The sequence below is a fragment of the Pieris rapae genome, chromosome 12 (genome assembly GCF_905147795.1).
Source record: "Pieris rapae chromosome 12, ilPieRapa1.1, whole genome shotgun sequence".
Classification (NCBI taxonomy): domain Eukaryota; kingdom Metazoa; phylum Arthropoda; class Insecta; order Lepidoptera; family Pieridae; genus Pieris; species Pieris rapae.
Genome location: NC_059520.1, coordinates 9,170,449 through 9,183,080, shown reverse-complemented (window position 1 = coordinate 9,183,080; position 12,632 = coordinate 9,170,449). Strand labels below are relative to the sequence as shown.

At 35.7% G+C, this 12,632-nt stretch overlaps 1 protein-coding gene across 1 annotated transcript; it reads right to left on the bottom strand.

Moving 5' to 3' along the window:
• Positions 1-1,391: 1,391 nt before the first annotated feature.
• Positions 1,392-11,984, bottom strand: LOC123689593 (venom serine carboxypeptidase-like). Its single transcript, XM_045630515.1, has 8 exons — positions 11,848-11,984; positions 5,074-5,540; positions 4,772-4,884; positions 3,869-4,039; positions 3,241-3,408; positions 2,354-2,616; positions 1,776-1,904; positions 1,392-1,624 (listed from the first exon to the last, which is right to left on the bottom strand). The coding sequence occupies exons 1-8, from the start codon at positions 11,880-11,882 to the stop codon at positions 1,498-1,500; spliced, it is 1,473 nt and encodes a 490-aa protein (XP_045486471.1). The 5' UTR covers positions 11,883-11,984; the 3' UTR covers positions 1,392-1,497.
• Between the last annotated feature and the right edge of the window lie 648 nt (positions 11,985-12,632).

Here is a 12,632-nt window from a genome sequence, read left to right as displayed (position 1 = left end):
GTGTAGATAATGATGTTACTTTGAACTTTTTGATCTTTAGTATCAAATTCAAACCATTCTGATGTAAATGTATTATAATCTCAATAGACAATAGTATATACATTCTCTATGTAAAAACTGTATTAATTCCAGCTCAATTAGATGACATAGAAACATTCGAGATTAATTACCAAAAAACTTTTCAAAGCCACAATATTCTTTATTATTGTGTCTACTTATTTCTTTGATTACTTATATAAAATTTAAGAATAAAATTAAAAAATTTAAAAAACAGTAGTACATAAGCACAAACGTTTTTTTTTTAACGTTTCTTTGGCGTAGCAAGATAAAAATCGTTTAAAATATTATATTGTACGTTTTTTGAAAAAACAACATTCTTTTATTTTAATGTGTTTGATAATGTAGGAAAATTGCGCGGAAAATTTAAGAATACATAACCACCATATTAAATAAGGACTGTCCTGACGTTTGTTACGATAGCAAATTTATGGTGTCTTTTATAAATTCAGCGAAATATTACATTGCATTACATTTTCATATATATAATTCTACTGAAGGTGTGTATATCTCGGTACTCCTCTGACTGGGCAGATTTAAATTATTTTTTGTATGCGTTTGGGTAGCTCGCTGGATGGTTTAGATTAGTAATTCACAAAGTGGCAAAACAAAATATCGACCCCTAGGGGTCTATGACAACCTGCAAGGGGTCTACGTCAGAGAAAAAAAATTGGGGGTCCATAAAATGAAAATGGGGTCCGCGTTAGTGGATCTCAAAAGGTACACGTACGTACATAGTACCTATTTACTTACTCTCATTATGATACTATCCTAATATCAAACATATACTTTATTTATAAAAGTACCTATGAAGTAAAAAATTGTGTAAGTTGTAGGATGTTGGTATTCGCTTTGTGGTCGCAATACACCTTTCTAGGTATCTACCTAATCATGCGAAATCAGAGAACGTATTCCATAATTTCATGACGGACAACCTTAACGATAGTTTTTCGTTTACAATACGAAACTTTTAACTGTAAGATGGATTGTCGTACCTCGTATATTGCCACAGACAAAGAATCGAAAAAGCCTCTTAAAGCTATTGCAGGGAAACATAGACAATGAGCAGAAAGGAAATAGGCATCAGCTGGAGGACCTCTACCCTTACTATTAATTGTGACTGTTCTATTTGACAGATAGTTCTAGCGAATGACGCAGTCATATATTTAACATATAATATATGTAATTCCGCCTGTCACACTTGTGGAGGCATCGCTTAGTGGCTTGAGTAGTAACTCGCTGTAGTGTACTATAGATTGAGGTCGTTCGCTCATGTGCGTAATTAACAATCCTTTATAATATATATATACTATTTATTTTAAGATTTTACAAAGATTAAAAGATAAATATTTAATTATCTAGTTGGATATAATCAAAAGTATGATGTTATATTTTAGAAAATTTCATTTAAGTATAATTGTTCTGGAAACGCGTTTGCTTTCACAAGTGGTCCTCATATATCCAGTTGGTGATGAGGTGCTGGGCTCTCCCTGGTTGGTCTGCGGGTACCAAATGCCCCGCTCCACGTACCACTGCTTCAGTCAGATTTCCCCCGCTTTTGTACCACCTGGGGATATCAAAAATTTGCGAAACAAAAATAAATAAATAAAACTCTAAAGATAGAGAGAAGAGAAGAGAAATATATCATAATAGATAAATATATATATAATATATATGTGTCCATCTAACAAACCGTTCACGAATTAAGAATTACATACCCGGCAAGTTCGTGGTTGTACATAAACAAACTTCTTTGGGAGTCTATGAACTTTTGTCTTCCTCTCCATTGCCACGTTCGGTGGTTCTCAGCTGACGATATGCATGGTATAAGTAGATCTAAGTGGCCGCTATAATCAGAAACCTTGTTAAGTCCCACTAAATATCTTTACAATATAGTAAACTGATTCTAACTAGTCTAGAGACCTCGGGGCAGCAAATGTGTACTAATAAAATGAAAAAGAATTCAGTCGACTACTTTATTCAATAATTTATTGTGAAACCAAATAGATTCTTTTATATATTTAACAAAGATTGTTTTCTAATAGTCTAGCCCCTGTTTTGTGGAAGCCTAAGTAAGCCTTAGGCCTAAGCCTGAGGCTAATGCTTCGGTTGCCATTCCCTGAATCCAACTCTTATAGTAATCATAACATTCCAAATGTATTATGTATTCGGAAGAAACATTTTTAATGTCTAATTTCTATCTAATACTTTTGAAAAGCGTTTACTCGAATATTTAGTAATGAAGTTATTATAAATGTATCCCTTATAAATGTATTTCCCTTTATTGAATACGTACCAATACGACAAAACCCTGTAATCATTATCCAAAAGTTCCTCAAACAAATTCTGTGAACTGCTCAAAAAATCAGGCACCATTTTGTTGTAAACTGTCAAATTCAACGAGCTGTATTTTATATCTCCGACATGGATGGCTTTTTTTATTTCAGACGACTTTAAAACTTGTGAATATTCACCAAATGGTAATTTGTCTTTGAGAAAATTGTACGGTTGCTCTTGATGCGATGCACGTATCAGATATTGAAAAGCAAGTTTCCATGTCTGAAAAAATAAGTAAGTAGGTTCACCGTAAGAACTTCTTAGAAAATTGATTTTATGAAATGTGAACTCGTTAAGAAATATATAATTAGGCGTTAGGCGTTGTAAATGTTTCAAATAAATTTTAACGAAAAATAACAATATTTCGCACATGGTGGTGACCGAAACGCGAACAATGAACAAGTTTTACTAAAGTGGATACTCATATTGCCCGAAGGTTCACATTTGAGTTGCCAGCCCTTTAAGAACTGATACGCTTATCTTGAAGGAATGCGGAATTATTTCGAAAATACTTGAGTAATCAGTTGGTTCCACAGAGTGCGCATCAAAAACTGCCTGCAAACGCTCAGTTGTACGACGGAAATCGAGGTGATGGGGATGGTAATTTATATTCTGCCTTGACTTCCGATGATAATACTCAGCACCAGAACATCTCCCCTGAACGATACTGTCACTTTATCTTCTAAATTCTAATCCACATCTCTACTCAACGCCAAGGGCCGCTCATGAAAGTTACTGGTCGTCGACGATTTGAATTACTCTTCATTGAATACGGTCAAGGGAAAGGAGCTAGTATTTTATTGTTTACCTATTGTAATTGTAAAGACTGATAAATACTTTGCTTACAGTTTGGGCATCAACACTGTTCTTTGCATCAATATCTGCTCGGAAGGCTTTCATCAGTGGTTCCATGGCTTTCAAGTGTTCTTCGGTCACTAGACCCATGTAATAGAAAATGCGATTCATGTTTCGCATCATAGACGGGTCAACCAATGCGTTACCTATGAGGAAGCCCTGAAATATGAATATTTATACATATATATCACAATCTTCAAAAGGGTCTACAGAAATGTAATAACAGATAAAGGCATTTATTAAAAATATTATGACTATCAAAAAGAATATGCTTATTTTAAGTTAAACTAGAGTTAATACCGGCTTGCCTAAGAACCAAAAAGTAGATCACCTCCTTGTCTATAAGATTGAGGAATTATCATGAAACAGATGCAGAAATCTCAAAATGCCAATACCTAAAAAGTTTGTAGTGCCACTGATTGATTTTTATTCATTATGGTTTATTATGCAATGTCCAAATAGTAAAATACTTGAAAACTTATTAATGAAAGTTCCTTTGCAAACGGAAACATTTCGACAACCAGTAAAAAGTAATAAAATATTTTACCTACTATATTTTTATAGTCAACCAAAAAACATTAATAAATTCCTGTCGCAACAAAACAATGACTTCATTTACCTGTAAATTAACATTTAGCGATCCATTTCGTTTCGCTCTGTGTAATTCGACGCCCAACGCAGGAACATATTTCCCTGCATACGATTCACCGGCTATATACAATGGCGCCGATCGCAACTCGGGAAAAACATGTAAAAATTGCTCCACAGTGCTGAATAAGTGTTTTGAGTACTAAAAAAGATGCAATGTTTACGTAGACCCTCGCTAGTAGAGCGTGAAGTTGAACCCCAACTTTCAACATCGTTAACCGAAAGAGTGAAAATTTATATCGTTTATTTCGATTCACTCACACACAGTGTACAGTAAGTGTGGTAGATCCAGACCACATTATGAAGTCTAGAGTCTGGTGTAGTCTCGTAAAACCTTTTATTTTATCAATTAACTAATTAGGGTGTTCCTAAATCCTGAATTTAAATGTTATTCAGTTTTGTAACAAAAATAAAAGTTCGAAAAATTAAATATGAATTAGACAAATCATTTTAAATTCACACTACAGAAATATAACTTGAGAAACCGCGAAGAAATTCGCGAATCAGGTTACACGAAAACGCGTTTATAGCGAATTAATTTAATTTAGTACTTTCAAAATATTCGAGAAACTTACTTTGACCCAAACTATATTCAACTATATATACAGACAATAGCTACAATTTAATTATTAAGATTCACTCTAAATCCTGGTTTACGCCGAGGCAACAACACATGCTACACATTGCGGCATGTGGCACCTTTGTGGCATGCCAAAGGGCCGCATACTACGGCCCTTTGGCATGACGCAATGCCGCACAGTGTTGCCCCGGTGTAATATGGGCTTAAGGTCGGCAAAATACGGCAGCAGGAGTCAAAGTGACATGCCTGGCTGCAGTACCATCTGTATTATATTATATTAAAAATGACACCTACCGTCGCCATATTCGTGACATAGCCATCCGGGTGGTTTGTGAAACTATAACCGCTGCCAATGGGATTATCAATAAATAATATTGAGTGGTTTCGTAACCATGTAAACGGGTTACCTAAAAATATCAAAAACTACTTAATTATTTACTTACACTGTTAGTTTATACTGTTTTTCTACTATTATTATTATTACATTACTTTTATTTTTTTGCATCTGTGGCGCAAACTAACTGCTGTGGTCTCTGGCAGAATGAGCAGCGCTGTGGTACACACACCTTATAACTTAGATACTGACGAATACATACGTTTAATTGCCCCTAATTTGCTGACGCTTAGCGGTCCTATCTCTTCAAACAAACCCGAAAGACTGGAAACACCGGGTCCACCTTGGAGCCAAATAATCCACGGAGTTTCATAAACTTGCTTGCCCTCCACGGGAAAATACCAGAAAAACGAGTTTGAATCATACTTTTCATCCACAGTAAAAAAGCCAGAATAACTTTTAACGCCTTCAAAAAGTTTTGGAGCAACTTCACTGAGTTTTCTTGCTTCTGCGATTTGGTCCATTTTTATGTAAGGCGTTAGAATTAATGCGGTTCCATTGTCTTGTACTTTAATTTCCGGACAAGCCAGCATGCCACCTACGTCGTTAGCACTATCACATTTTGGTTCTATATTAGAATCCACTGGTGGTTTATAAGTTGGCAAATCTATGTGAGATGTAGTGTTCAGTTCAGTTATGTCATTGCTTAGAAGAACTTTAGCGTATGCACTGAAAGTGATAATAAACGTACTATGTTTAGAAAATTGTCTTAATTGTAGGTGACCGTGTCATGTCGTTTGATACGCGAATAAATTGTTCTGAAAAGAACAGTTGTACGTTTGCGTAAGATACAAGTGTGTTCTGAAAAGAACAGTTTTATCAGTGTTGTCGCATAGGCTGTAGGCATATCGAAGTGAGCTCAAGAGAGCACATCCGAACGCTTCAGCCGCTGCGCGCAGAAAAGGGTCAAATTTTTGCCGCGCCTCGCTTTTGTTGAAACACGAGTCAGGTAGCGAAAGATCCCTTTCGACCACACCCTGCGCGTATTGGCTGAACGTTTTAAGATAACATGTCATTACTACTTTTAAGGATAGTCTAAGTTTTTTATACAAATGTATCTATTTTTGTAAAATATTATTCATTCATTCCATATTCAAGATTCAATATACACGCTTATATACTCAGTTCCATCTTCAACCTCTTCTCGGCAAGTTATTAGGGAGTTTTATTTACCACAACCAATTATTCCATCAAGTACGAAAATCTCCCCAAAGTGGTGACCCCGACGTGATTCTAGTCGTCCCAGGGAAATCTGCCAGTATATTATGGTAATTATGCTCAATGTCGATACTGCGAACTGTAGATATGTTTGCAGTACTGAGTTGAGCGTTTGTTACCAGCTGAGTTTTCCCGTCGATCAGTCTTCGGTTTTTAACATCAACAATGAGGTGGTGATGCTGTAGAAAGTCTGCTCCCAGTATTGGCTTCGACACATCTGCTACGATGAATTTCCAGGTGAATGGTCTTCGGAGGTTAAGGTTGAGTTGCAGTGTCCTCTCTCCGTATGTCGGTATAACCACAGAACATTTAAAGGAGGTTAGAAGGGCCTTGTGGGCGGGGCACGCGCGCCTCGGTTATGAGCAAATGCTCAACTTCAACCGAAATTTTCTTTACCGGCCATCAATCGCGCTCTTGTTTTGACCGCGTACGTAAGCTCCGCAAAAAAATCAAATTATGCCATCTTGTGCTATTATATCGTGTCGGAAAAGAAGCCAGGTGTGTAGTGTATTACGAGAAGGGATTTCTTTCCACCGGTAAGTCCAAAAACATTAAAATACTTGTGAAATTCGTAATTATAACATTAGCATTATGAAGTTTGTAGACAAAAACGATATAATCGCAAGCAGACGGATAGTAATATATTGCTTGCAATATATGGGTACCATTTTGCACTACGTGAGCGATCGCGCAATGTATCACGTTCACTGCGAGAGTCCCGAGTACCAAACCAAAGGTTAATTTCCACGAGATCTAGACATATCGATAGTGCTGTGCCAATTTGTAAGCAATGTCGATAATGACTAAGATAAAATTGATTATTATCAATAGTACAAAGTATAAAGTATAACTAAAATAATTACGACCAATTATTAATATAGATTTTAAGTGAGGTATTTGTATTTTTTTGGATTTAAGTTTTATGTAATTTTTCAATTGAAACTGACATATTGTGATTAAATATGTTTTAGGTTTCCAACAGATCCAAATATAAGAAAACTGTGGATTGAGACAACTGGTAGAATTGATTGGATCCCTACTAAATGTAGCACAATTTGTTCGCAACATTTTGATGCTGATAATTACATAACAACAAAGTCAGGGAAAAGAAACTTAAAATCAGGCGCTTATCCGCACAAATATATCGTTATGTGTTGTTCAGTAAGTAAACTGATTTTGTTTTAGTATATTTTATTTTAGTCTCGTCAAATCAGGTTTTGGCTAAAATTGCGATATCTAAATCATCTTTCGTAAATTTTATTTTTCCAAAAGTTATTTTATACTTCTTTGATTAGGTACTGCTAATAAACAATTTTATTACAGTCATCACTACCATCTACTTGTGACACCGTAACAAAAGCTGCATCTACCCCAGACATAATTCAGAGTGCATCTAACGAAGATGAAAAAACGTGTCAAAATACGGTAATAAAACGGTTTACGACTGATAATACGATAGGTACCCAGTATGCTTGGTCGAAGACCATCATTTCCGAGAAAACAATGCGTCATACTGCACGTGTAAAAGGCAATTAAGGATAACAAAAGCTAGACCGACCTCGGATGTTTCTGAGCTTCAAAGTCTTTTGTTACCTGATAACATAAAGAATAATACCGATAATAAATATTTACTGTCTACAAATATGAACACATTTCTTCGTAATAGAGAATGGCGTATCGCTATAAAGAGGTTTTCAATATGTGAGTTTTAACGCAAACCAACTGGGGCTCACTCCAACGTTATAGAGAGTTTATAGTTATAAAGAGTTTACACTGTATATATATTCACGTTGTTTTTATATTACAGCCGACTGTAGATGACAACAAACCAACTCCATCTACACCACGAAGAGATAAGTCCATAAAACCACGAAGCATTGAGGTAAAAAATTATGCTATGATAAATTACACGCACATACAATGTTAAGTAAACTGTTGACATATATACCTATGTCTATGTGAGTCGTACTTAATTGATTTATGATAACTCGAGAATGGCTGCATCGATTTTAATGATATTTGGTTGTGTCGTTCATCCGCTAAGGATTTCCCGAAAATCCGACGGGAACGGGAAAAAATGGGATGCGAATACGAAATTGTGGGAAAAAGCTAGTAAATCATTTAATTCACAAAAACCCCTAAAAAAACATTTTAATATTGAATGTGCTAACACAGTAACAAAATAATATTGTCTATATTTTATTTACAGCAACAGTTACTATCACCTTCAAACGCAACTTCACCTAGAAAAAGAAAACTACAAAACATCATTATCACTAAGGAACATGTCATTAAGAAGCAGAGATTACAAATAAAAAGAATACAAGCCCAAAATAGAAGATTAAAACGCAAAATTAATAAAATTGAAGACATTTTAATAAATATTCAAGAAAAATTTTGTTTGAAAGATGAAGACACGAATATTCTGAAAAATATTAATTTACAGGTAGGTAATAACAGACTCTTACACTATCCGTGTTCGTATTTTGTATGCCGTTGTCGATCGTTTTCTTGCTTTCTTTCAATATTAAAAAGCGTTACTACTTTTTTTTATCAACAGGCTCAAGAACTGACACGACGCATGGTTACGAAAAAGTCTGGAGGAAAATGCAAACAAAAATATAGCCCAGCACTTCGTACCTAATGATACCTTCGAAAATAATGATGATGAAGACATAAATTTATTTTTCCAAAATATTTCTGATTTTAGCCAACAAATTATCAGTCACATTGCGGGATACATAGCACACATTTTAATAAAAAAAATTGATTGTGACATTTGTGTTGGAGCGCTATTATCAAGTGAAATAAAGTCCAACCATAAATTTATAGTAGCAAAAGATAAAGGTGGTCTCTTGTACCCTTCGAAAGAACTGCTACTAATCTGCAAAACATCTGAAGCAGTTATAAAAATATACACCGAAAACCTTCGGAATATTAATAAGCATTTGTTAACAGGAAAGATTATGCGCAGCTTCGTTGGGACTGATTTATTTAACAACATAAGTTATCATCAGGTTGGCTTATATCCTAGTGCGAGCCATGTGACAGATCTAACTAAGGCTATTATAGAAAAATATATTAGTGTTAGATTGCATTTCATTTTGAAAAACCGTAATTTAAAAGAGAGCAAGCGTATGCTACTTAATAAATACGTATTATTTCAGGGACAATAATTTTTTTATTTTTGAACTGGTGATAAGCACCAAAAATGTAAGGTTGAGAGGCAACCGACTTTCTCTAATAAACATGGTAGATATTCCATGTTAAATCCTAATGTTAATAATAAAATTGGTTTTAAAATTCAGTTATGTATTTTTTATTTCATTCACTTTTATTTATTTCTATATTCGCATGAATCGTTCACAACATGCATTACAGAAGTCCACAGAGTCCACAATACTTGCAAGTAATAAGCAAGATTACATTCATTTTATCGATATCAACAATCGACCTTTTGTCGCCCTAGCATACATGAGCTTTCACGCGTGTATGAGTGTATGTCAAACGCAGTGATTGCGTTAGTGTGACAACCAATAGCAAACTCACGATTTAAGTGTGTGTTGTTTATTAGTGTGCGTAATCCGCGTAGGCATTGGTCTCTTGCTTGTAGTGAAGTAAAAGAGTGGGAGACAAACGGCGACACGCGTTCTGATACAAATCAGGATCTATTTCCTTTCTAACCTCCTTTAGATGTTCTATGGGTATAACGGTGTTGTTAGCGGCGTACAGTTGGAATGGCAATGGTTTTTCGTGAGAGCCTTTTTTCTTTGGTAGGACGGAGATATTGGCTCCTGTGTCTACCAAAAAAGTAAGTTTTGTTACCTTGTCGGTAACGAAAAGGCGGTGTGATGCTTCGGTAACGCCAGATTCCGCCGCGGCTAGCGTTACATTTAGTTTTCCGACTGATATTGACCGTGTGCTTGACCGTTGATGGGCTTAAAACTGCATGGCGATGCACATTTTTTCGCGTCCATACCGTATCGATTATGATAATAGCAGTACGGCATTGGAGATTTTCTACGGCTTCGGTCTTCCATCGGTGATTCACGTCGGCTTCCGTGGTGATTTCTTGATCCATTCCGCGAGCGTTGTGCTTGTAACTCGGCAACTTCCAAAGACAACCTTCTTATTTCACCGATGAGGGTGTCGATGGTAGGTTGATGCTGTGGTTGCACTGGAGGTGTTGGTAATGCAGGTACGAGAGGTGCGACGGCAGCGATGTGATGAGACGGCGTGTGTACTTCCATCATTTTGTCCGCGAGCAAAGTCAGGTCGTCGAGCGTAGTTTTGATTTTGAATGCTTCGCTGACGGCTAGCACGGAACGGATATGTGGCGGCAGGTGCTCGAGCCACATCATTTTGATGGTGCTCTCAGGAAATTTGTCCTTGTTGAGCTGCTTCATTTGTCTCATCAGCTGGCTGGGCTTCTGGTCTCCAAGCTCGACTTGCGACAGTAGTTTTTTCGTTTGCGCACTGTTGGACTCTTCGTAGATGGATATTAAGCGGTCTTTATGGCGTTGTAGTAGTCAGCTTCCGGCGGCGAGCAAATGAGATCGGCTATGTTCTGTATATCTTGCTTTTCGAGTTGTGCGATGACCATCTGGGCGAGTTGGGCTTGGCTTCGTTTCAGGTCGGCGGTTGCGGCTTCGAAACTGCAGAACCAGAGTAGCGGCTGGTCGCGCCAGAATGGTGGAACTCGGAGCGACAGTGAGATACCGGAGACTTCTTGGCTCGATGATTGAGATGATACTTGACGCTCTGCACCGGAATTTTGTGAGTTCGACATCTTCAATTGGTTGGTGTTCTTCTCGGAGGTTTGTCTTCTAGGCCTTGTGTTCTTCCAGGGCGTTTGCGTTCTTCTGGGGTCACCACTTTGGATAACATTTTATCAAATTACATAGCCCAAACCATATTTTCGCATACGTATATGCTTAGACTTTTTTACAAAACAAATAAGTTTGTCTGTTAAACTTTTTTGCTGAAAACTCGTGTTTCTTTCAAATAGTATTAAGATTGATTCATAATATTAAATAATCAGGTATTATTCACACGAAATACCTTCAACCATAACAAATAAAACATTTTTTATGTATTAATATTGCCAATGTCTGATATGGATCCATTTCAGTTTCCATTTCATACTAAGTAAACTAATATAATTATTTTGAGTAAAAATGTTGATAGATAAGATTTGAAAATATTTAATTTTTTACTTATTACTGCATATTCCATAAAACTATAATAATCCCGTGGAAATATTAACTAGGAATGTTGCCAATTTAGTTCCTGTTAACAGTTAAAGTATCTTATTCCCCCGTCATTTTTTATTGGGTAAAGATGGAAAGTTGAGATATTTCCTAAATTACTAAAAATAGCCGTATTTTGATGTGATTTAGTAACTAAGAACAAAAAGCTATAATTAAATATTCCTTTAAAACTCTCTTGTAATTAAAGTAGGTAATATAAACGGAGTAAGATTAAATCACTTGAAGATTTTATAAATAAATCACGACGCAAAAATTATCAAAATTTACGCACTCTGGTCGGCTTACTAAGACTGTGAGGTTTGGAACGTTAGAAACTGGCGGTTTTGACAAAAATGCCAGGACTCCAAAAAATACGTTAAACTTAGTGTTATAGACTATTTATTGTCTCACCCCATTTTTCATCTTGCCCCCATTAACCCTACTTCATATTAAGGAGATATTTGTAACAAAATAAATAGCACTTGAAAAAATCCATGTGTTTAACTTACCTTGAGAAAATCAAGAAAATAATTATGAATCTCATATTTGACTACACACGTGTTCACCCACTACGAAAAAGTAAATAATTATGATATTACTTTGAACTTTATGATCTGTAGTATCAAATCCAAACTGTTCCGATGAAAATATATTAGAATCTCAATAGATAATAGTTTATACATTCTTTATATAAAAACTTTATCGTGTAAGGTGAGTGGGGGAAGAAATATCGGGTTTTTTGATAAGATGATGTGTAGAATAAATATTTTGAGAACGTCCGTTTGAATATTTCCCCGTTGTGGTAAGCGTTTCCCAGCGGGGAAAGATTAAAAAACAGACGTTAAGATAAAACCAATGACGTCATCTCACATTAATATTAACGATTTTAGAATATTGTCAATCTTTCCCCATTACGTTCTCATGTTTACCCTTTGTTATAGTGGTGTCTTTATTTTTAAAATTACTAATTTTCTCAGCTTTGGAACTGATTTAAAAATATGTTATTGATATGAAAGAAAAGTATAGTTTTGGCTCGTTACTAATCAAAGCCATAAATTAGTAGGCCAATATTTATTGTTCTAAGAGATGTCCAAAGACAATCTGCTCATCTCATCAAGAAACCGTTCAATCATCACCCCACTCACATTACCTTGCAATAATGATATGGCGCATGGCCTTTACCCATACATGCTCTTGACTTTAACCTAACCTAACAAGTCTACAAGCGCCCAAGAAAAAAAATCCAGCTGTTTTAAGATGGAGCCGTAATACAAATTAACAATAACTACTGTAT

Excerpts from the sequence above, each read along its gene's own strand:
- LOC123689593 (XM_045630515.1), bottom strand. The coding sequence starts at position 11,882 with ATGAGATTCATAATTATTTTCTTGATTTTCTCAAG. Across the intron at positions 1,905-2,353 it reads TACAGGGTTTTGTCGTATTG|CGGCCACTTAGATCTACTTA; the intron begins GTACGTATTCAA and ends TTCTGATTATAG. Across the intron at positions 1,625-1,775 it reads TACAACCACGAACTTGCCGG|GTGGTACAAAAGCGGGGGAA; the intron begins GTATGTAATTCT and ends TGATATCCCCAG.